The sequence below is a fragment of the Chamaea fasciata genome, unplaced genomic scaffold (genome assembly GCF_029207755.1).
Source record: "Chamaea fasciata isolate MVZ Bird 193981 ecotype frontalis unplaced genomic scaffold, bChaFas1.0.hap1 SCAF_10, whole genome shotgun sequence".
NCBI lineage: Eukaryota > Metazoa > Chordata > Aves > Passeriformes > Sylviidae > Chamaea > Chamaea fasciata.
The window spans coordinates 15346508-15371084 of NW_027094095.1; the positions used below are offsets into that span (position 1 = coordinate 15346508).

The 24577-nt window shown below is 41.8% G+C and overlaps 1 protein-coding gene across 1 annotated transcript; it reads left to right on the forward strand.

Moving 5' to 3' along the window:
• The first annotated feature begins 502 nt into the window (after positions 1 to 502).
• Positions 503 to 24161, forward strand: CNN3 (calponin 3). The gene is made up of 7 exons (XM_066192417.1): positions 503 to 672; positions 19068 to 19189; positions 19616 to 19682; positions 20888 to 21025; positions 21496 to 21612; positions 22357 to 22503; positions 23052 to 24161. Exons 1-7 carry the CDS (start codon positions 616 to 618, stop codon positions 23397 to 23399), a joined length of 996 nt encoding a protein of 331 aa, XP_066048514.1. The 5' UTR covers positions 503 to 615; the 3' UTR covers positions 23400 to 24161.
• Positions 24162 to 24577: the final 416 nt, after the last annotated feature.

The following is a 24577-nucleotide window of genomic DNA, read 5'->3' on the forward strand; positions in this document are numbered from 1 at the left end:
CCGCGGCCGGTCCCACTCTGCCCGGGCTGCCCGAGCCCTCCTCTCCGGCGGCGGTCCCGCACCGCCCGGGAAAGGCCCGAGGGCAAGCACGGCCCCGAACGCAGAGCCACCGCCATCCTCCCGGCTTCCCTGTCCTCAGTGCCGTGATCCCGGTCCGGCGGGGGCTTCCCAGCGGGTGCGGCAGTTCGCTGACGGGGCGAGAAGGCCCCGTGAGCAGCCGGGCAGCGCCGGATCGCGGCCGCCGGTCCCTCGCCGAGATCCCCCTCCCCTTCCCCGGGGCCGCCGCGGGCCGCAGCAATCCGCGGCGGCGGCGCATTCCGCGGCGGCCCTCGGTGCCCGCGGATTCCTTCCCGCTGACGTCCCCCCGCTCCGCTCCGCTCCCCGCCCCGGCCGGACCCCCGGGCGGCGCCCGGCGGCGGCGGGCGGGGCGGGTGCTCCTCCCCGCGCCCCCTCCCCGGCCCCGCGCCCCGATTGGCGCGCAGCGGCTCCGGCGGCCGCGGGGCCGGGCCGGGGGGGAGGGACTAGAACTTTCCGCGGCCGCGGGCGGACTCTCGTCTCAGCCCGGAGCCGCCAGCGCCTGCGATCAGCGCCCCCGAACCGCGGGAGACCACCGACATGACCCACTTCAACAAGGGGCCCTCCTATGGGCTCTCCGCCGAGGTCAAGAACAAGGTACGGGCGGCGCGGGGTTCGCCGGGCTTTGTCTGCACCGGGACGGCGGGGCGGGACGGGATGAGGCGCGACGCGACGCGGGGCTCCGCTGCCTCCGGCTGCCAGCCGGGGTCCCGCCCGCCCCGCGCGGTGGAGGCGCGCAAGGATGCGCCCGCCGCCGGCCCGGGACAGCGCCGCCCTTCGCGGCACCGCTCCGGAAACTTGCGGGCACCGAAGAGCTGTCAGCGCCGGGCGGACCCGTGTGCGGAGCCGCGATTCGCGTGGCCGCCCGGGCTGCACCTGCCCGTGCCGGCAGCCCTGGCACGGGACATCCCGCCCGTGCCTTCTCCGCCCGCCGGGATCGGGCGGGGCGCGGCGCTGGGGCCCGCAGCCGTCCCGCAGCCGGCGGAGCGGAGCGGAGCGGCGGGCAGGCGTGCCCCGGCGGGGCAGAGCCGGGCACGGCGCCGAGCGGTGCGGAGCGCGGTGCGGAGCGCGGTGCGGAGCGCGGCGCGGGCGCTGCGCGGCTCGCGGCCCCCCGCGCAGCGCATTCCAGGCGCATGACATCATGGGCACGGGCGGCGCGCGGCCAATCGGCGCGGGGCCCGCACAGACGCGCATTGTCCGCCCGGCCCGGCCCGGCCCGCCCCGCCCGCGGGGGCGCACAAAGGCGGCGCGGCTGCGGGCGGGACCCGCGCCCCGCGCCCCGCGCCCCGCGCCCCGCGCCCCGCGGGGAGTCCCGCCAGCGCCGAGAGCCCGGCGGCCGCCGCCGCGCCGGGAGCTCCGCTTGGAAGCGGCAGAAAAGGCAGCGCTGACGGCAGCCGGGCCCCGCGGCCGGAGCGGCGGGCGCCGGTTGTGCGCGGCTTTGCTGAGGTTTTTCTCGTACTCTTAGGAACAAAAGATGTCTCACGTTGCCCTGTTAGACCGGCTACTACCTTGCAGCGAACAATTACCTAGTAAGAGGGAAAACCTTTGCAATAAAAATTACACCGCTAAACGAGCGGGGATAAGTTGGTGCTTAGTGTCTTTATTCACAGGCTTAAAATCTAAACGTGGTCTTAATAACCGGTTGTTTCATGTCTGGTCTCAGGCTTCAGCAGATCCCCAGATCCTGTTTTACTTGTAGCTGAGTAGAAAGGAGAACAGGGAGAAAAGTAGTTACTTTAAACCTTGTAATTTATGCTTTACAAAACAACATTTTGCTTTGTTTTTTTTTCTTTATTAGCTTTCTCAGCGTGATTGAGGGTTCTGCTGCAAAGTTTGATGACATCATGTAACTAAATGTCTTCCAGAGTGGTTGCTTCCAGCATCTAAACTTAGTGATTTATCTACACCATTACAGACTGAAAAAACCCCTAAAACCAACTCAAACCTAAAAAAAGACTAAAACGGGTTGTGTACTAATGCATGTGAATTAGGAAGAAAGTAGATGCATTTTTACTTTAAATGTTATTGACGAAACTACATAGGTTTAACAGTGATCCCTTAATGGGGACAAGATGGGAAGAAGTTCTTTGTTCTTTCTTTCAGTTTCTTATTGCCATCAGCTTCCTTAGGGCCTCCTAAGGAGCTGTTCCAAGCCTGTACATTAGCAGAGGGTTTGAAACTGGTGTATTTCACACCCATATGCAAAGGGCCTTCGACTTCATCTTGCTGGGTTTTGTTTTGCTCACATTCTCTGTCTTCAGTACAAATATTGCAGAGGGGTGAGTGTTTTGGGGCAGCTCCAGTTTACTTGTTTGTAGGTTTCTGCTGCATTCTTTGAAAGTGTTGGTGCAGCAGAGCCATAGAAAACAATTCAAGTGCACCAAAGACAAATTAATTCATTGGCTTTCAAAAACTCCAAGCAAACAAAAAACACCTCCAATGAACAACAAAAACTCCAGAAGAGATGTAGCTTTGAGCTTTTATAATGATGTTCTCACTGTAAGGGATCAAATTTCAAAGCAATTGGGTTATATACAGGTATACTGTGTAGCTCCAATCTAGTTTGTTGCATGCGTTTGTGAGTTAGATGTCTGTTCATCTGTATAATTCTAGAGGATTAGCTGATAATATCTCTGTTAGATCAAAAATTCCTTTTCCCAGATTTGTCTGTCTCATGAAGATTTGAAGAATTAGTTTCCAACTCTTGGAGGAGCAGTTTTTCCTGCCAATTATAATCGCACTTTCTAAAATACTGGCCTTTGTGCAAACTATTGTGTCATGGGTTTTTTAATGTCCTTTTGGGTTAATGTTTGTAGGCAGCTGTAGAACCTCCGTGCTTGAATGATAGTTACTCTCAAATACCCTTGTTTGAAATTTTCAGTGCTGATCCCCAAGCAGTGTTTTTCTGCAGTAAACAGACAGCTTCATAGCTATGCTGCCTGAGGGTCCAGCTGTGCTGGATAAAAAAAATCCCTTGGTTTTGGTTTTTATTCTTTATTTTCTCATTTGACATTTTATTAGTGCTCAGAGAGACATTTTGTTTGCTATGGTATTTGAATGGATGACAACAACATGTCCTGGTGCTTTTTAAGAATTTAATTTAATTGAGGTTCAGGATCATAAAATCTACCTCTAGTTTGGTGTTTAGGGGTTTGGGGGTTTTTGGTGGGGTTTGTTTTGGTTTTTTTTTTTTTTTTCTTTTTACCCTTTTGAGGCTCCACCCTTCTCTTGTTTTGCTCCTTACCTTAGTTCACATTAATATGGTGTCTGGTCTCTGTTAGGAATCTCTTTCCTCATTCCTACAAAGAAAGCATGGAGTTTGTGTACTGGTTCCCAGCTGTAAGGAAACTTGTCTGCATGAGAAATGTGTAGGTAGTCAAACTAATGTAATCCCTTTGAAGCTGATTCCCTGTTTACTTGAGATCACAGAAGATAATTGATCCAAAACAAATATTCAGTGGGGAGCCCTTTAAGCTGATGGAAATGGATGGTTTCTTCTGCAGGCAAGAAATAATTTTCTTCTTGAGCAATGGGAGAGTTTCTGCAGTGTGTGAGGCTGACATAGCATGAGATGACGAGGCAATTAGATAAGGCTGCAAACTCGATTTTATATTTGTCTCTGATTTATGCTCCATTGTCTCACTGCAGAAGGTGTGGAGCAAACAGGAACATTGGGCAGCCGGAGAAGAGGTTCCAGTCCATTCAGCTGCTTCCTAGTGGCTCCACCCTTCCCATGGAAATGTTATTTGTGTTGGGCAGGCATTTATCTTCTCCCACCTCTTATGTTTGATACAGTGCCAGTTTCATCTTCATAAGAAAGTGAGGTTGGGCAGGACTCTGGTTTGTGTGGGGAGCTAAATTTTGCATAGCATTTGGCTACTGCGCATCCCTGACTGTCCCTCTGAGCCATCCCTGCCCCAGGAAGCTGTCACTGGGCAGTGCCATTTTCCAGACTTTTTAAAGACAGCAGAGTAACTGAGGGCAGTTATCCCAGCCCTGCAACTTCCACCCTGAAAGGTCAAGCCCTAGTGAAATGGAAGAGCAGAGGAAACAAACTTTGTAAAGTGAAGGCTATTAAACAAATGAGGCCTGTAAACAAAGTATCTCCCTATTTTGCAAGTATGCAGGAGGGCAGTAGTGTTTCCTGCTTTCCTTCTTGAGGGCAAATGCCAATTAATGAAAAAGAATTGAAGTCTGCGGTGATTAATGCAAACTAGTTCTATGAATGATTATTGTGTTCCTCTTGAAACTGCTGAGGAGAAAATTCTTGTCATCTATTTTGCCTGCTACAGGCCAAATAAACAGATTTAATTGCTAAGTCCAGAAATCACCTTTTTTTTTAAATAAATATTTTTATCTGGGAACCAGATTAAAATCACTGGCCTTCAGATTTTTCAATTAGTGGTTTAACAGTGAGACAAGTTTTGGCTGTCTGGTTGAACTGAACCTCTCCTTCCTCTTTCTCACCCCTCCTTTCAAAACAGAAATAATACCCTTTTCCATTCTTAAAATGCATCTCTTCCTACCATATATTTGCTTTACCATTGAAACTTTACCACGCTTCCTCTAGACTATATTCCTTTAACAAACAGAGGTTTGTTAAAGGAAAGGTTTGGTCACCAAATTTTGTGAACCCTAGGTAAGAATGTTTGCTGCTGACAAAAGTGCATTTCAATTAATGTTGTCTGAAATTATGTAATAAAAACTGAGATGGTACTCGATAAAGGCAGTGAAAACTTGGGCCTTGAGAGCAGAGGAGAATATCTTCTGTCATCGTAAGTGACAGGATAAGATCTCTGCATTCCTATTCTCTTGTGTGTAGGCATCTATATAACTTTTAAAGAAATAATATCTTTAATTTACAAGTTTTGAATTAAATTCAGGTGTTTATCTTAAAATCAGCCTGCATGACCATTTGCATTACACAAATCTTCATTTTGTTGCATGAGGAATAAATAAAAAAATCTAATATTATGGTGCTCTTAGAAATATTGTAATAGAAATATATACTGAAAAGGCAATTTCAGAGGAAATGGCAGAAGAATTTATAGGAGCAAGTGTTAAACTTCAGTTTGCTCCAGTTAGTTCATGGTTTCTGATAGCTGATCATGGCTCTTGAAGTTAACATCTCCTAGCTAAATATCAATTTCACTGTAGAAAGCACTAAAACTTTTCTCTTTGTGTCCAAATTTGGTATTCTTTTCAAAAAAAACCTGTGAATTTCTTCCAGCTGGATCCAGGCATTGGTAACAGATCTGCAGTTCAAGTGAACTTCATAACTTTGTACTTAATGGTACAGTTCTGATAATTGAGTCTGTAGCAAAACTGTCCATGAAATATAAATATGACTGTGGAATAATTCCATAGCTAAACTTATAATTGATGTTTGCCACAATAACTATGTACATCACTAAAACCACATTCGTGATATAAAAATGAGACCATCTCTTTTGTCAGTCTTAAGATGCATTTTTTTAATGTTTCAGCAACCAATTTATGAGAATTCTCCAATTTGTTTACAGTTTTCTGCTGGTTACTTGTTTCTGATGCTTACTTTCACTTTGACTGACCGTATTAAATTTCAGTTAATTGTGTTCAACGACACTTGCTTGAACATGGCCCTGCTGCCTTCTGCTTCCAAATCGTGCCGTGTTCCTTTTCTGATCAGACGCCTCCTGTGCTTTTGAGAACGTGTTTGCCACCTCAATTGCTGAAACATGAGTTTAGCCTCTTGCTGGGAATTTTGCAAAGGTTTTTTTTGTTTAAGAGACCCAGTGAATCACTGGCTTTATTAAGCTGTAGTCACCTATTAATTTGTATTCTCCTGGTGTTAGGTCGTGTGTGTGAGGAGTTCTCATACTGAATGAGAATCGGTATTAACGCAGATTAGTTAGATTTCTTTTTGTTGTTGTTAAACAAGGAAGGTAATCCAGCAGTGGAGAATCTTAACTACAGTGTTTCCACTCATCTTCATCCTTTACTGTCTGTCTCAGTGTGTCTACCCTACCCTGATGTGTCTAATCCATTTACCACTTTCACTGTTGGAATCTCAGGACAGATCTGTTCTCTTAGGCGTGATCAAGTATAGGTTTCCAGTTCTGTGGCTACTTCAAGAGAAGTATTAACACTACAGCAGTAGTAAGTAGCCCTACTAAGAGGTACAGACCGATGGTGATGGAACCTACGTGGCATTGGGTTGACAGATCATAGCAAGGATCCGTCTCTTAGCATGAGCAGAAGCAATGATTTGCCATGGAAACCCTTCTCTTGCCAGCAGCTTGGATGATAGCACCCATGCCTGTCCTGGACTCCTGCCTGAGCCCACAGACAATGAGACTCGCCTTCGGGAGCCCTCGCACAACCCCGGCTGGTAGGTGCGCCCTGTCCCCACCTCAGGAGCCCCTGGGCAGATGAAATAGATAGGTGAAAGTGGCTGCCCCAGGGACATCCGGCAGTCGTTGCTGTACACCACTGACACGGGAGTTAGCTGCCTTTGCCCGGTGGTTAAATCCCCAGTAAATCCTGTCGCTTCCTTGCCCGGTTGCCAGTTGTCTTTTGGAGGCCTGAGAGCTGAGGCGGGGAGCAGCGCTGGCCGTGCTTGAGCTGCGGGGCAGGTGTCACTGCCTGTGTCGAGCCCCGAGGGAGGGCCGTCATTTCCAGTTCCGCCTCTCGTCTTACAGCAGATTTTCTAGGAGGGAGGTGATGGAGGGCATGGCATAGCCAGGATTAGCTACTGCTGCCTCCTGAGCGTCGAGGCAGACACGGGTGTGCTGCTGCGTGTGGGGACAGCACAGACAGGGCTGCCAGCGCTGCATCAGCTCGGGGCACAAGCAGACGAACAGTGAGGATGCTTGCTGAAACTTCCGTTATGTTTAACCTTAGTAAGCGCCCCGTGTCTGCACTTGGAAATTTAAAGCATTTTCCGCCCATGTATAAAATGTAGCACAGTGACCTTTTTTATGGTAGATTAATACACTTTTAGTAAATCATACACTGGTGATAGAAAATCATGAAGCTTGCTAAGGTTGATTTTTAAGGATATGAGATAAGTATTTTGCATCCTTTGAATGCAAGCTCACAGTGTACCTCCTATGACTAGAACACTTCTGAAGAAAGCAAATAGAGCTTGACAGTCATAGCAATTAAATGGGATTAGCAGCCTCAGAAAATAAAAACTATGATTTGCATTACAGTAAGGCTTGCTTGTTTAAAATTTACAAATGAATGTACTCTTTGTGTGGTTTCAGAGTTAGACTTAGTTTAAAATTTGGAGAAAAATATTTGTTATAGTCCTGTTGCTGAGTCAATACCCATGAAAGATAGATGAATGGATGCACACATTCTGGTGGGACAGCAGCACATACCTGATTTTTGTCTCACCTTGGTTTTTCTGACAGAACAGTAATTTGGATGCTTTTTCTTGCCTGTAAGTAGTTTATAATTTGCCTCAGAGAATAAAGGATAGAAACTTCTTTGTACTCAGAATTGTTAGCTTCTGTAGCTGCATAACACGGTATACACTGGGCATCTGACACGTCCTTTTAAGGCAAACTTTGTAGAGATTCCCATCCCCTATGGAACTGTACAGGAAAGGCCTTCAGTAAAAATGGGCTGGAGGCCAGGACACGTAGGGCAATTTGAAACAGATTTTTTCTAAGTGAGATCATGTGAAAATCCTCCTTTTTTTTCTTTAAGAGGGACTCTTTTGCTTAAAAGTGCTTTTTGTAAGTATCTGATTCTAAACAACTGTTAACTTGTATAGTTATGTTCAGCAGCAAATACTTTCTTTTGCGTAAATACATTTGGTTCTGCAGTAATGCCTCATTGTAACTTATGTCATTGTTTCTATTTAGTGGGGTTGAATGACAGTGATTTTCTCAAAAACGGTTTTGACTTTCTTCAGGTGGGTTGTTCTATGTTTGGGACTTCTTTTTTTTTTTTAAGCTGAAATAACCCTTCCCTCCTCCCACCCACACTGGTCCCCCTCCCTCACCTTTTTTTTCACCCCTCCTCCTTCTCAAACCAGTGCAGATTTTAGTACATTTTTAGAGGAGAAACATAATTAAACTTTTTGTTGCTTGTACAAAACTCTCTTACTCAAAGCGGATGCTGTTCTGGATGTATAACTGGCAAAGGCTGGCAGGCGTCAGTGCCCCTGGAGGAGCTGGCAGCGAGGGAAGGCCACCGCAGTGAGGATGAAGTGCTGCTGTCACAGTTATGGTCTAGTGCCCTGCTTGGACTGTCCCCAATGCCTTGCCCAGTCCCAGCAGCTGGGCCAAGCAGGATTTAAGTCTTGGGAGCCTGAGCTTGCCCTGGTCACTGATACTCACTCATGGAAACCAGACTTTTACCACTCAGTGCCTTTGCTGCTTCCCTTCCAAGACTCAACCCCGTATTCTAGGGTCAACACAGGATTTTTCTTGAGGACTTTATTTAGGCAGACCTTTATCTAGACAAACTTTCGGTTACCGAGTTATCCTTAGGAGCTACAGTGAAGTGAAAGAGTATGTGGCTTGTGCATACACACAGGACCGGAACACCAAGTATTTGCCTAAATATTTCTGCACTTTCTTGTTATCCTGAAATGCTTGCATGAAGATGGAATCTGATCTATTGAAAAGCCTAGCTGGCTGAATTATGGATAGATTCCAAACAAATCTTCTTGCTCTGATTTGCATGTTTGTACCATGGCTCTACCCAGGATAAAACTGGACGTTGCTATTGCAAAAGCCTTACTTTGCGTTCCTGCTAAGAAAGCTTTCCTGTTACATTGCTTTCCTGCTGATATTTCCACTGCTACAGCCTCTTATTTATAGGCAGCATTATCTTAGTATCCCTGGTTTTGCTGGAATAAGAACAATTTTTTTCACAAAAAAAGCTAAGGCATCAAATACACATGCATTTGGGAAGGGATTTGGTTAAACATTCACGGTGAAAAGCAGCTCCTGCCTTGCTGCTGCCATGGACCCCAGCAGAGTATTTCCCTTCTATGTTGAGCATGGGCAGAACACAAGTCAGAGCTCAGGCCAGTACTCACCAAGCAGAAGGATGTGTTGGAGCAGGACCTGTACTGCAGCTCCTGTTGAGATTCCCAGTGCATGACCAGCTTGAGCTGCCACTGCTTTGGTTCACTTCATAACACTGCGGGGGATCAATTAGAAGTCCCATTATATATCATAATTGGAAGTCAATACTGTGTTAAGTCAGTGAAGCATATGTATCAGTTCAGGCACGTATCTGGTGTGCTAAGGCTAAATGCTTTTTGCTTAATTTTGCAGGAAGCTGTTGCCTTGCCTTGCTGACATTGTTGTATTAATCATGCCCTATACAAGTAAAATGTACAAGTAACTTTTGAAGAAAATAAAGACTAATGCATTTTTACTATGGTCTGTCTTGATGGCAGCCTTTATCATTAATAAATGATAGGATGAAAATGTCTTTGATATGGAAAGCTACTTCTATTTGAAAGAATCTAGCTGGTTTTAATTAAAAAGTAAACAAAGATTGTGAGGTGAAATATCAGTGGTAAGGCTGATATTGAAAGGTCTTTGAAAGGATGGAACAAAATATAACTAACAAAGATAAAGTTCAGTCAGTGCACCTGAGCATTTTGTACGGCTGAACAATAATGGAACCTTAAATAGTTGAGGATTGAGACCTCTCAGTCATTTGCAGCACATCCTTGCCCATACACTCTGTTGGGTGGGTATTTCAAACCTACTCTCAATTCAGGAGTGCAGTATAATAACACCACAACTTGCCTTGTGGGGTCCTGAGTTTTGGATGCAGTGTGTATGTGCATCTCTTGCCCACCCCCAGCAGTTCTTTCTGCTTGTGTTGAATTGCTGGAAAATAGTGCTTTGAAAGTTTCTACAGGGTATTGAATCAGAACCTGTTACTTTGGAGTTGGACTGTCTTTACTACTTTCACACTTGTACTTTCTTCTTTACTCATAAACTCCTGTGTAGCAGCCTTATGGCTTGATTTGTATGTTCCTAAAACTACATTTTCATTAAATAAAAGGTTGAGCTAGAAGTTCATGTAATCATAAATTTTTTCACTTTGTCTTACTTTCCTTAGACTTTCTTCTTAAGATGTATATTAATTATTAGAAAATTAAATAAACATTTTCTAATGTGTTTATGGTCATCACCCTTTTTTAAAAAATATCGTTATAACACTTCTTATGTGGTTAAAGCACAACTTGTCAGGGTGGCCAAATCCAAAATATTTTTGAATGTTTCCTGGATTATAATCAACCTTGTGCATCACCTACTGAATTGGTCAGAGATATACGTGGGAGGGTGTGAGGTGGAGGGCCAGGAGCAGCAGATTATCATTGTTTTTCATTCTTTGTGCCAAGTTCATTCTTGCAATATTTTTGCTGGCAGTAAAGCAAAACAAGAGTATGAAGCTGTTGATAGACAAGGTCTTCTAAAGCTTTGGGTGTGAAATCTGCACTGCTTGTGCTTCTGCCAAGAAAACTAGCAGTGGGAAAAATTACCTCAACCAGAAAAACGTGCTATGCATGAATTGAAAGATTTTGATCTACTACCTTTATGAAAGATAAATCTAGGCAGCTCTTAGTAGCTAGAAGCAGATAAGGAAGTTCTCAAGAAATCATGTCTTTCACCTAAATTCCAAAAAAAAAGAAAAAAAAAAAAGACAGATTGAATCATTATGTGCAAGGATAGTAAGAATGGGAGGAATCTGTGTTTTATTTTATGAATACCTATCACAGGCACCTCAGTCAGCCTGTTCAGCTAATGTGAGTTCATGGAGTTACATCAGGGCAGGCTGACAGGCAACCAAGTGCTGTCAGTGCGGTTGGTGGGAAACACTGAGCACTGTTACAACTGAGCAACTGGGAGATGCCTCTCACCTCAGGACCTGCCCTGTCATCTGTTCATTCCCCAGTCAAGCCTATGCCTGGCATCACAGCTGGCAGCAAAGAATCAAGTACATGAGCTTGCTGGGTGGGGGCAAATTAGAGTGATAAGTCTTGAGGTTTACCTCTGGAAAAAGTGCTGAGAAAATGCAGCATGGATTTTGCCTTTGCTGGAATAGCAGAAGGAATGTGTGTTTTGAGTAACTTTTATAGCAATACCTGCAGTGAGAGGCTTCAGCTTTCTTTAGCCGATTTTTCTGAGAGGTAGTGTTTGAGTTACCAGTTACCTGCTTCCTGCTGTAGAACCTAATTACTCTGGTTTGAGTAAATGAAGAGGGTTTGAAGAGAAGAAAAGGGTTTGAAAGAATATATAATTTCCTGGGCTTCTTTAATAGCAGTAGATTAGAAAAGTATTATGAGAAAGTTCGAGTGATCATTGATGTTACAGTTTCTGTTTGCAGACTTCTAGGCTTTGAGAACACTGTTCCACCAGATCTACAGTAATAGTTTCCTCAGGAGATGTTTCCTGGGTTACTACTGGAAAAACTAAATTGTTTTCAGATGCTTTGGATTTTTTCTTTTTCTGTTTATGCACCAGATTGTTCTGTATGATTTTTTTTTCCTTTCCCCCACAAAAGAAGATTAACTAGGCATCACTGTCTGTCAGGTTACCAGGATTTTCCATGCAGCACTCAGTGTGTTGTCTCAGGAGACATTACCGCTTGTGATCTCAGAGCCTGTCCAGATTTGCTGTGTCATATCTGTTATACTGGAGTTGGGTTTCAAAGCAAGGAGAATTCCATTCCCATCAGGGGCTAACAGGCTTTTGTCCATTGGGTTGGATCAGCTGTGTCTTAGCTGAGAAAAAAAATTTGTACCCTAGTGGTTTTTTGGAAGAAAAACCAGCAGTGGTTTAAAATAATAGTGGATACTACTAGAACCATATTCTGTGAAGAAATAGAAATAGTTCAGCAATATACAGACTAAATAAACAGAGCAAAGGAACTCAGTGCCAAGAAGTATAAAGTATGGTGGCATGACCAGAAGGTGCTAGAGTTGACAGTGGAAGCTGGTGGCTAAGGAGAATTGGAGTTACAAGCCAGAAAGTTGTGACTATGGCAAAACATAAGAGCAAAAGGTGCAAGAAAAGCTGAGAACATGTTTGAGTAAGTGAGGGCGTTGCAGCAGCTGCTGAGAAAGAGAGGGGAGCAGCATTCAGTCCAAGGGCAGGCGTGTGTCCGAGTTGTTGGTGCACTCTGGGGGAAGCAATGGTAGCACTGGCTTCTTGAATAGCTTGCAGAATGTCATGAAGTTCTACTGGACAGCCAGGGAGGAGAACACTCCGTTCTTCCAGCCAGCTGATCTGGCAACGAGCACCATGCATAACTGCAGGTATCTGTACTTGTAAGATGACTTGGAAACTTTGAGGCATGGTTTGTTCTCACTTCACAGAGTTTAAACTGGTGCCTATGGGAAGAGATCCAGGAATTTTGGATTAATGCTCATCCATCTCTTCTTTAAAGATTGTAGCCTAAATTTTGATTTACAGAGAAAACAGTGAGATGTTGGCAGGGTATCAGTTATGCTACACATAAAAAACCCAAGGTTGAATATTAAGCAAAATGGATACAGCTGTAAAATTTTTGTACTAAGTAGCATTTTGGGATATAATGAGATCTTTCAGTAACATTAATGCAGTGTTCTCTGCCTTTCTGTACAACAGTCCATAATAACAGAAAAAAAAAGCATCTTCAAATACCAGGGCATACTGAATGGTGGCTTTGAGTTTTTGAAATACTTTCCTCTTTGATTTTCATCTAGATTGTCACATTCCCATTACATTTGGGGTTCTTGTGCACAAATATGCCTCCTCTGACACTTGCTTTTGCATGCAATCCAGGTTAACATACATGAAATTAACAGGGAATTTTAATTTGTCCTTATGATGAGAGCTCATTGGCTTGGTAGTTCAAATGGCAAGAAACTCCCCTTGATAATCACCTTGGTACCCTGCCACTTCCTCTTCTTACCCACTTCCAGTAAAAACCAAAACTTTATATTTTTCCACTCTTAAGTTCTCTGTCTTAACTTACAGTGTGCTATTTGTCTACACTATGACTAAATAACCAGTGATTATGACCTTGCCACTTTGTCACCTCTGAAGCTGAAGATTAGATATGTACAGTAATCTGTTTACACCACAGAATTTTAACCAGAAAGTTTTAGCTTGCTTGTATAATTTTTTTAAAAAAAAGTCTTTCTCCCTCTTCTCTAATGAGAAGAATTTACTCTTCTTTGCATTTTTCTTGGTTACTCACATAACCACTAAGCTCTTAACACTTTTCTTCTCCCAGGTATTTTGCTGTGTAAGTTTTAGAGAGATGATTCAAAACTGTGTTCCAGAACAGCAGGTGATGAACAGGAATTCTAGATAACGATGTGGTCTGCCTGACTCCCACTTCCAAGCAGTAAGGACTGTCAAGAGCTTCTTCTGCCTTGATACCAGGAAAGAGTTTTGCTTTCATCTTTCCCATACCATCATAAATCCTTAAAAAGGGGAGGAAAAAGATTTCATCACAAACTCGTGCCAAGTAAATAGAAAAGAAGTATCAGCATTGGTATCTTTGGCCTCAGCAGGACAAATTGCTGCTGAAGGTAGTGCTTATTTTAATGCAAAGGGTGTTTGCAAAGGCAGCGCTGAAATCACAGCAATTCAGACAGTTCCGAATTAATAAAGATTGAAAAGTGGATACAGGAACAAATTACTGCTTAAAATTGAAACTGTACAAGCTTAGGTCTTAAAACCTGGAGTTTTAAATTTGTACACATCTGTACACATCATCGGTATTTTATGATGTGTAAAAGTTGAATTAACATTAAACCCCCTGGCTAGACACGGATTAAATTCCATACAAGATGAATATGCTCCTACACTTATTAAAAATTCAGTAAGCTTTCTCTGTTCAATCTTGTTTTTTAATTGAAAAGTTAGTAATTTTGTGTCACTTTAGGCAAGAATATGCGCCATACTAAATTTCTGCCTACAACGAACACTAAAATCCAAAACTTAGGGCTCTATCTATTTTTCTGTCCACTTTGGTGAAAAAGCATATTTGTAATCTCTTCCTATGCTATCTTATCTTGGAGTGAAGTCCTGGTTATTTCTCTTGCTGTACATGACCCTGTACTTTATTTACGCTGGAAAACCAAAATGTACAACTTACTTTGCTGCAGTTTTATATGTATATACATCTTTTATTGACAAACACGGTTCCTATAATGGAGTTGTTGATGTACTTCGACAAGCACATGCTTTTCAGGTTGAAACTTATGACTAAACAGAAGTTTTTTCAAATGTCTACTACAGCTTTAAATTTAGCATGCTGCACATTAAACTTTTGATTCCTGCTGGGGAGGGCAGGAAGCCTGCAGCTTTAATCAGAAATTTCATCAGAACTAAGAACTGCAAGCTGTTAGGATGCAATGTTTAACTTCAAAAGTTTTATCCTTTAAACCTGCTTTTTAACTTAGTAAGATTTGTGTTTGCTAGTCCCAGTGTAAAAAGAAGTGCAGTGTGCTTAAACTCTTCCTTGAGATCCTGTTACAGTATTTTTCCAGAGCAGCAGCAATATAGCCAGCTGAACTCTCAAACTGGAGATCTGGCATACACGTAGCCCTTCGCGTACAGTGTGTACTGTGTAATTTGGAAAAGATTAGTATAAAAGGACAGCTCAAAGTCCATATGATATCAGTTATGGTGTGAAGTACTGGTTAACATCATCACTCAAACTAAACATGCTACAGGCACACTGAGAAACTTCAGGGTACACAGAGAGAGATCATTAATGTTGGCCAGCAGAACTTAGCTAGCTTCCAGGAATTCATGAGCTTGATAAAATCAGTGGTCGTTGTTACTGTCCCTGTGCTACACATGGAGGGAGGATTTTTACACTCTAAGATCTCCCAAACAGGAAAGTCCTACCTAAACAGAACTAGGTGTGAGGGTCAGGTGTGAAGTTGCCAGAGGTATCAAGTTTAACCCAAGGATTCCAGCCTGAGCATAAACACATGTACATCAGTTTGTCATAGGCAAGTAACACCCAACCTCTTCCTTCCACAGCCTTGGATCACCTATAATTTGGACCACTTGGATAAATATTAGTTTCCTTTCAAAGATATTTCTATTAAACCTGTATCTCTGAAGCATCAACAGAAAGAGCAACATTGACAACTTTATGTATCTTTCAACATTCAGAAGAAAGAAATGAACAGTTGGCTTCCTGCTACCATACATTAAACTTCTGTAAAATCTTACATCCATTGCTACAATTGAATCATTTCTACAGTATTCTGAAACTGTAGGGGTTTTTTTCATGGCACTGATGATACTTTGAATGAAGCTGCTTAGGGACTGCTTTCATCTTCAGTAGACAATATTTTCTTCTGCTGTAGACTTGTAAGATTTAAGTATCTTCCATGACAGTTTAGTATTTATAAAGGATCAAATGTTGGCATGCTTTGGATTAGTAGTAATGGAAAAAGACTTTTTTTTACATTCATATCAAAGCCTCTGGCTTCACCTCATAGATAGCAATCAAACGAAAACTGGAACATCTCTGATATCCACATGTGGAAAATATGAAATATTCAGTAAGAGTGTTACATAACTTCTGGTTGTGCCATTGGGAATAGAAGAACTAAGAATTCAGACTAAACATAATGCCTGATTTCTGGTACTATCTGACCTGTCACTCTCCCTTGTTTAATCCCTTCTTCTCACATGTTTAAAGCCTGATTCTAAAGATTCCACATCTGTAGCTTTTCAGGTAGATTGAATATAATTTGCAGAGAAACTCACACCAATTTTCCACTTTTTTAAACTTAGTTTCCCACCAGCTCAAAAATCAGAACAAAAATAATGCTTTTAGTGCTGTGAGAACTCTCCTTATGTGTATAAGCGTTTTTACTTCCTATCTCCAGATAATCACTGTAGTGATACCCCAGGGCAATTGAAAACCTCTTGAAAAGCTCAAGATTTGAACACATGGTAAAGTGCTCCAACATAAAGTAAATATTTTTCAGAAGTGATTAAATTCCACCTGATTACTTCTAAGGTCCCCAAGCAATGGGGTCAGCAATTTACTATTCAGTTCAGTTGTAATCTCACATGTGGAATGCACTTATTATTAAATGAGGAAAAATTCTCCCTTTTTTATGTGCTTGCGAAGAAAGATTAAAATAGCCACATTTGCAGAAGTCTTTAGGGTTCTCACTCTTACTGGATTCCATATTTATTTTGTTTTTTTATATTGGGAGGGAAAAAATTAATCTTTAAACTATGTCCCTTGGTGGTATGATCACAAACTTAATTTTCTTTTTTTCTTTTTTTCTTTTTTCTTTTTTTTTTTTAACCAGTGTTTAAAAATAAGTCAAGTGATAGAAACACAAGTCCAGTTCTATTCCAGAAGATTTCAACTGCAGGATGGCTAACACTGTCTTTAAGCTACGCTGAAACTGCCTAAGTTTTCAGAAAGCACAATGTTGATTATGTACATAACTAAAGAATTGTGGAGATTAGCTCAACCCCTGCTTTGTACCCACATGCATGCTAGAATGATGATTTTATCTCAGTGTGAGCTGTCAGCATATGAATGACCAGCCCAAATTATCTGCTGTCTTCTAACTGGACCATCAGAATAGAAAGTTCTGGCCTTTCTATAAATCCTGTTCCTTCATTTGAAGTGAGGTACAGAAATAAATTATACACTGTATGTCTTGCCTGTACACATAACTTAAGGTTTTGTGGGTGAGGTCACTTTTGCAAGACTTTAATAGGTTCTCTAATGTGTAAGAAGAGTACGATGCTACAATTCAGTCTTTTGGGGAAGATGTTTTGTTATCTTTCTCCCTTGCACGTGTATTCCTTTTCACACAAAATCTAACTGACTCAATTCTGTCCAAGACTGCTTCTTTTCTATAATTTTGAACAAGCTAGTTGGCTTCTACCAGATATTACTGGGGAGACAAATTAAGGCTGTGATCATGTGAGGTTTGCTTCCATAGGAAATAAAAATATCTGAAAAGTCATTTGTAAACTAATCACCAGGTTAGGAAGGAGAAAGATGACAGCTGACTTCTTCATAGACCATTTTCAAGATGTTACCCATCCCTTGCCATTCTTACCATCACTGGAAATGAATGTGGTTGTGCTGCTGCTGTGCTAAACTTAAGGGAGGTGCAAGGGGGCTATCTGCCACCCAAGAGACAAGACCACAGCCATGTCCTTCGAAGCTGTGACCTTCAGTTAGCTTTTCTAGTCTGCTTCTAATCTTAGCTAATATCCAAAAGGTGTGATTAAAAAATAAAGTCATGGCATTTTCCTTGTCATCTTGTACAGAATGCTACAGAGAATTTTACACCTTAGTCAAGATCTGAATGTAGGAATGGGTTAGTCCATTATCCTGATCTGTAACTAAGGCACCATAGCACTACTATTACAAATAGTCTAAAGAAAATAAGTATTACTCAGACAAGTTTTTTGAAGTACAGCCAGAGATACAGGAATTTTCCATTCCCCTTAGAAGAAAAATAGGGAACAGAGTACTGTAATTTGTAGTTTGGTCAGTTTGGAGTCAGGGATTACTAATGTTAGCCAAAATGTAGCAATAGCCTCTATCCAAGTAATTCAGATCTCTTGGAATTATAATCTCCTTCAGTATAAATATAGCTGCTAATCGCCAGCCTTTCTTGGCTGAAGTCTTAAAACTGCATGTAAAAAGTCTCAAATGTACATTTTGATCTAATGTGAATGGCTGTACATGAGTTTCTTGTTAGGTGTTTGTAAGCAACTGGTGTAGCTGAACTGACTTTCCACATGTTAGAAATACTGCAGGTACATTCTGTGCTTTTCTGTCAGGTTTCTCACGGTGGCTCCCTCACTTCCCACCTTGCTCACTGACCCATGCAGGACAACTAATGAAGGTGGAAGTGTTGCCAGCCTCTGCGCCAGTGGAGGTTATTTATCCCACACAACCTTGTGCTCAGATAACTTGTTTTGCTTGTGGAAAAAGTAGTGATGATTTCAGTGATAGAATCCATTTTGTCCAACTTGGCAATATTGAAAAGGATTGCAAAGGTGACAGGTTTAGCCTGAAGGAAGTTGGAGCTGCTTTTTGGTGCATTCAGGGGAGGGGAACAAAGGGCAGAGTGAAAGAACACGGATGCTGTTGACTGCTGGTGGTGTTGAAGTTCACTGCTTTTAAGCATTCCTTTCACATGGATTGACTTCTAGTAACTGAAGCGTAAACTTAGAGTAGTGAAATCTGAACATCTGGAAAATTAATTTTAAAGTCATCTTGCTAGCAACTCTGGACCTCTGCTTGATGCCTTAAACTTCAAAGATTATTGCAGGTTTTCTTCCTTTGCAATTAAAATATGAGATCACAATTTATTTCAAAAGAGTCTTCCAAGAAGGTCAAAGAGAAAAGAAATAGCAGGGGTACCAAAGGTTAACGATAAACCAAGATATACACACAGCCCCCAGAATCCCCAGTGAGATAACTCTTAATGTTGTAGCAACAAGGCAAAAACTTACCAGCTCATCTCCATTAATCAGAAACTAGCTATAAAAGCAAACCCACTATAACCTTCAGCTGAATAACTTCAAATCTGTTATATAAAATGTCTCGTGTAGAAAACTACATGTTAGCAGTAGCACTGATGGCAATTCAGAATTCTTGTGTTCATAATACACTATTTCCCTTCCTTACTTCCTGCCAAAGTACAACTTGAGCTGAATATTTTTTCCAAAATCATTCCTCTGCAGCTGTCAAAAGACTTCTCAGGCGCTCCAGAATTCTTACTAAAGGAAAAACTGCTACATGCTTAAAAGTGCTTTTTCCAAACAGAAATTAAGTAAAGCCATGAAAATTATAGTTAAAGGGATAAAGTACTTACATCTGTGCTCTGATGTATAAAATAGAGTTTAAAAATCCAGCAATGAATTTACAGGATGGCAGCTACAGCATACTCTGAAATGGAATTGGGGTGGGGAAGAGTTGGAGATTTATCTCCTGAAGTAATTTTATGACTGCTTGTGTTACAGATTGCCCTGAAATATGACCCCCAGATAGAAGAAGATCTGCGTAACTGGATAGAAGAGGTTACAGGGCTGAGTATTGGTGCAAACTTTCAACTGGGATTAAAAGATGGCATAATCTTATGCGAGTAAGCATTTATTAAGTAACCTTATTTTTAGGAGTTTACTACTTTCAAGGAACTAAGGGACTTTCTGAAGATTCCCCTTTAAAAGACATCAACAATTACAGTCAAAGATAGCTGACTGTAGGGTGGGAGACAACTTCTTGGAAACTGCTGGAAAAATGAACACTTAAATCTTTATATTTCAGCTAAGATTTCAAAATTCAATGGCATAGCTCATTTCTATAGTAATCAAATGGCATGCAAAAATTCTTACAGTCTGTTAGACTTGTGAGAACTGAGCTAGCCTACTGTATCAACCAAGAAATTAACCATTTTGATGAAACTAATGCAACTAATACAGCATGAGTGGAAGTATTATATAATGCCTGCACAGATGGTATAAGGATGAGATTTATTGTTTAAGCATTTCCCTCTTTTTCACCTCCCCAGGCTTATAAATAAGCTGCAGCCAGGATCAGTGAAGAAAATTAATCAATCAAAACTAAATTGGCACCAGGTAAAACAAAAAAACCACCAACCTCAGAACTACACCTCTAACCCCTTGAACCCCTAAACAATTCTTTTGTTCTGTATTAACAAATTTGCTGTGGTGATGGTACATCTTAAATCTTAGTAGCACCAAGTTTACATATGATCCATGCTCAAGAGTTGAGGATGCTGCAGACATGAACGGTATTTAACAGAATGCAGCTACGGCTGAGGTGGTTCATCAATGGCAGCTGAGTACCTTATTTAATAGCTGTTCAGGGAAGTGTCAGATGAAGAACAACCTTGAGCCCTAGAGCAAGGCCTTTTCCCAGTTTAAAAAAAAAAAAGTGTTCTTTTTGTTAAATCCCAAGTGAGTTTTCCATCCAGGCAGTGCTGCGAGGTATTAGGTCAATAGCTTGCCTGTACCTAGACATCTCTGGATGAAGTATCCTCCTGAGAAGGTGTCTGGAGAGGATGCAACATGCATTTGGAACAGGCATGGGAAGGCTTGCTGCCTAGACTTACCGCCTTTGCTCTTTCTGAGTCTAGCTTAATACTTTAAACAATGTCAGCCTCCTTGTTTTCTTGGCATTGAACACTTCTAAACATGGGCAAGGATTTTTGGTTTTTTTAAGTTTTAAATACCTCTTAAGACTTCAGAAGGAAAGAAGAGTCAGTCCTTACTCTTTGTATTTTGTATTGTTTTTCAATTTCTACAGCACATAGTGCTGATAAACCCCAAAGCTTATTTGTCCCAGGAGGTGAGCAAGATAATGCCTTCAGTCCATATAAGGATCCCATCCACATAGTTATGGTTTTATTTTATTCAAAATTATCAGTTGCTGAAGTCAAATAACATGGATACTATGTCACATTTTCTAATTTTGAAGCAGATTTTAGATTAGAATTTTTCTTGGAAGGGACGGACAGTTGAGACAAATTTTCTTACCAAAGCCCACTCTAACAAAGTATATGGTACTCACTGATGGAGGGATGCCAGGCTGGATAACCTCTTAGTCTGATTTCTGAAATCAGTATGAAAACTAACAAAAAATAATCCCAGGCTTCCCACCAGTCACTCTTAACCATGGCAACTGTTTTGTCCGGTTTGCACAAGGCAAAGAACTTGAGTAAAACAAGCAAACAAACCAATCAACACCAGAAGGCTTTAAAATTACTTAATTTCTGATTTAAAACACTGTGTAGAAAACTGGCTTTTTTGTTTCTGTTTAGCTGGAGAACATTGGGAATTTTATCAAAGCCATCCAAGTCTACGGCATGAAACCACATGATATTTTTGAAGCAAATGATCTTTTTGAAAATGGAAATATGACTCAAGTACAGACTACTTTAGTGGCACTGGCAGGTCTGGTAAGTATTCGTGCCCCTGGATTTGGCCCAAATCCACGTGCCAGTTCAGATGTACCCTTATAACCCATGCAAATACAGAAAACAGCATCCAGCCTGTCAGGAGAGAACAGACATTACTGAGAGTCTGAGATACTGCAGATGCTGCACTTCAGAAGGCTGTGTGCTCCCACATGCCCCAGGGAAGGAAGGCTTAGAGTTCAGACTGAGGGTTCCTGACTGCTTCCATGTGCATAGACAGAACGGGAAGGCTCACAGGAGAACACTGACCCCTGCAGAATATCCTTTTGACCTGGGTAACTTCAAATGGTGCCACCTTCAAATGGTGCGGGGAACTGGAACATTCCCTCCGCCCTGACACGCAGTCTCATGGAGATCTGCTTGTGGCATCATTTCAGAGCCCAGGCTTAGGGTGAGGAGACAGAAAATACACTTCAAACACTGAATGTTCTATTCTCCCTCTCCCTAAATAGGCAAAAACTAAAGGTTTTCATACTACAATTGATATTGGTGTCAAATACGCAGAGAAACAAGCACGAAGTTTTGATGCAGGAAAACTAAAAGCTGGTCAAAGTGTAATTGGCCTGCAGGTAAGTATGAAATTCAAGTTTGCAGTTAAATTGTTACTATTGAGAACAACTTTCTTGCTTTGATTAACTGATACATTGTTTATGCAAAACCAGGCAGAGAATCACAATATATTCTTATCAGGGAAGGAGGAATGAGGTTTTAATTCTTGTAAGCAGTGGATTGGCTTTGTAAGCTCAAGTCACTGCCTGGAAGGTTAGTTTGTTTGTTTTAAATCTGCTGTAAGAGTGATAAGGAGGAAAGGAACAGCTAATATTGGCAGCATCATCTCTGTCTTTTAAGGTGGTTTCAAAGTAGGAGTCTTTGAATAGTTTAAGTTCTTTGTATGGTAGAAACTTTTTTTCTCTCCTCTTTCCTTACTGATTATAAAAGCCAAAGTAAAATCTTAAAATTCCTTTGGTAGAGAAATTGTGGCAGTATAAATGAATCATTACTGTCCAAGGTAAAAGTTACTTTTTACATTTTGAGGCATACATCCATTCCAATTGCAGTGCAGCTGGGTAAATGACAGTCACTGAAATGCCTTAGGATGACAGTTGCCTTTATTTTTCCTTTTGAAACTCAGTAAGGAGAAAGGGTAATTTATTACAGGTAGTGGTCAAACTACATGAGGAAAACAAGCACTGAAATTACTATTTTTTTTGTCAGCCATCACATTACCAACCATATTTTTTTTTCTTTAGACTATGCTTAATGTACAAATAAAAATAATTTCTTTTGTCCACCTCTTCCTTCCCCCAATAAAGATGGGCACCAACAAGTGTGCCAGCCAGGCAGGCATGACTGCTTATGGAACTAGAAGACACCTCTATGATCCAAAAATGCAAACTGATAAGCCATTTGACCAGACGACAATTAGCCTACAGATGGGCACTAACAAAGGAGCCAGTCAGGTAAGCAGGACTGTGTGTTATGTGCAGGATGGACACAGCTCTCAGCCCAGTGGGACAGGAGAGCCTGCAGTGGTGCCCAACAGCAGAGTCTGACAGGCAGCAGTGTGTGGGTACAGTTCAGCTGTGCTCTTGTGCAGTAATTGAGGAACCTGAATCTCTTATCATAACCACTGTGTTCTGTGCTGAGCGTCTTAAGGCATAAAAATGTCCCAGTGCTTCTAGAATTTCCTGCTGGCAGTGTTACACCAGGAGAAAACAGTAACTTCATTTTAAGTATTAACTAGACAGAGGCAAAAAAGAAATTGCTTACTGCCACTACCTTAGTCAGAATACTTAGTATATTCTTTCCAAAGAGGAACATAAATTGGACCTTTCTGCAAGGACTTTCTTCTGTGACTTACCTACTAGTGAACACGTGTTACTGTGCTGTGTTTTGTTGTAATTCCTACTTTTCAGCACTTTCAGTGAGGCATACTAGTTGAAGTCATAAATCTAGTAATTACAGCTCTTGACTTTCTTACTGAACCTCTACAATCCTGTTTTATTAGGCTGGTATGCTGGCACCAGGTACCAGGAGAGACATCTACGACCAGAAGCACATATTACAACCTGTGGATAACTCAACTATTTCGTTACAAATGGGTACCAACAAAGTAGCTTCACAGAAGGGAATGAGTGTGTATGGGCTTGGACGGCAAGTGTATGACCCCAAGTACTGTGCTGCACCCACAGAACCTGTCATTCATAATGGCAGCCAAGGAACAGGAACTAACGGGTCAGAAATCAGCGATAGCGATTATCAGGCAGAATACCCCGATGACTATCACGGAGAGTACCAAGATGACTATCAAAGAGATTACCATGGTCAGTACAGTGACCAGGGCATTGATTACTAGTTTTGCATCGAAAGTTCAGTATTAGTCCATTATTTTATTCAGTAAGAACGAAACTAGCCTTGTGGAATTGTTACCTGTCTTTCCTACACACTACACTTAATGTACCTAAAGAATTACTGCCTTACATACATTCCTTTCTCCTTTATCTGCCCTTTCCCTGTCTAGTTGCCTTTAGTGCTGTAACAGCTGTAGTCTACAGCATAAACAATAACTGCATATGAAGTAAAAGGAATACTGTGAAAGGGGGAGTGCTCTCATACAGCCAGGTTGTTTCGTAAGGAGCTATGCATTCTCACAATCTCTACTTAAGTAGGTTTTTACATACCAAGTTAAGCCTTCATTTTACATATTTACAGCTTTTCTCTGGAGGAGATAAAAGAATCTCATGCTTAAAGTTATATGTGGTCTTTGCCAATTAAATTTTAAGATATCTCATTAGTGATTTAATATCATTGCTATGTTTTTAAGGTATTGTTTGCTAATGGTAAGTCCTGCATTAGACATAAGTGTGCATTTGTGATTGTGTATTCATTCCATTATCAACACTGACCAAACTTAGAAATAGTTGTCTTACTAAAAAGGGAGCTTGTACAAAGTCTTGAGCCAACAGAAGTTCCATGATTGATGGTGCATTTTCCTTTTATTGTGCCATAATATATCCATGTAGAAATGCTTTTTTCTTCCTTGAACTGTATTTATTGCCACACTTCTCAAACTGATCCCATTGTATTTTTATAAATAAATATTTTTTTCTTAAAGGTATGTAGATGATCTTGTCTCATTTGTTATGCTACAGGTCTTAAAGATTAGACATCATAAGAATTATTCCCAGATAAGCATCACCTTTGCCTGTGTTAAGGGTAATGTAGAACTCCCGTCTGTTGCAGTTTGGGTTCATTCTTTTCCATGGGATTTAATATAACAATCTTGTAAAAATCTCTCAGGAATGAGTGACACTGACTTAATAGGAGAGGAATGTAGGTCCTTCACAGCCGGGTTCACTTCCCTCTTCATGACTCTGAGGTTATGACCAGAGATCCTTAGCTGTTCACTAAATCCCTGCCATTTTCTCAAGGCAAACAAGGATTACACATATTTATTGCTGCCTCTGCTTCAGCCTTTTGCCTTAATACCATCACTTGGAGAACTGAAAACACCCTTGCTTTAGATTATGTAAA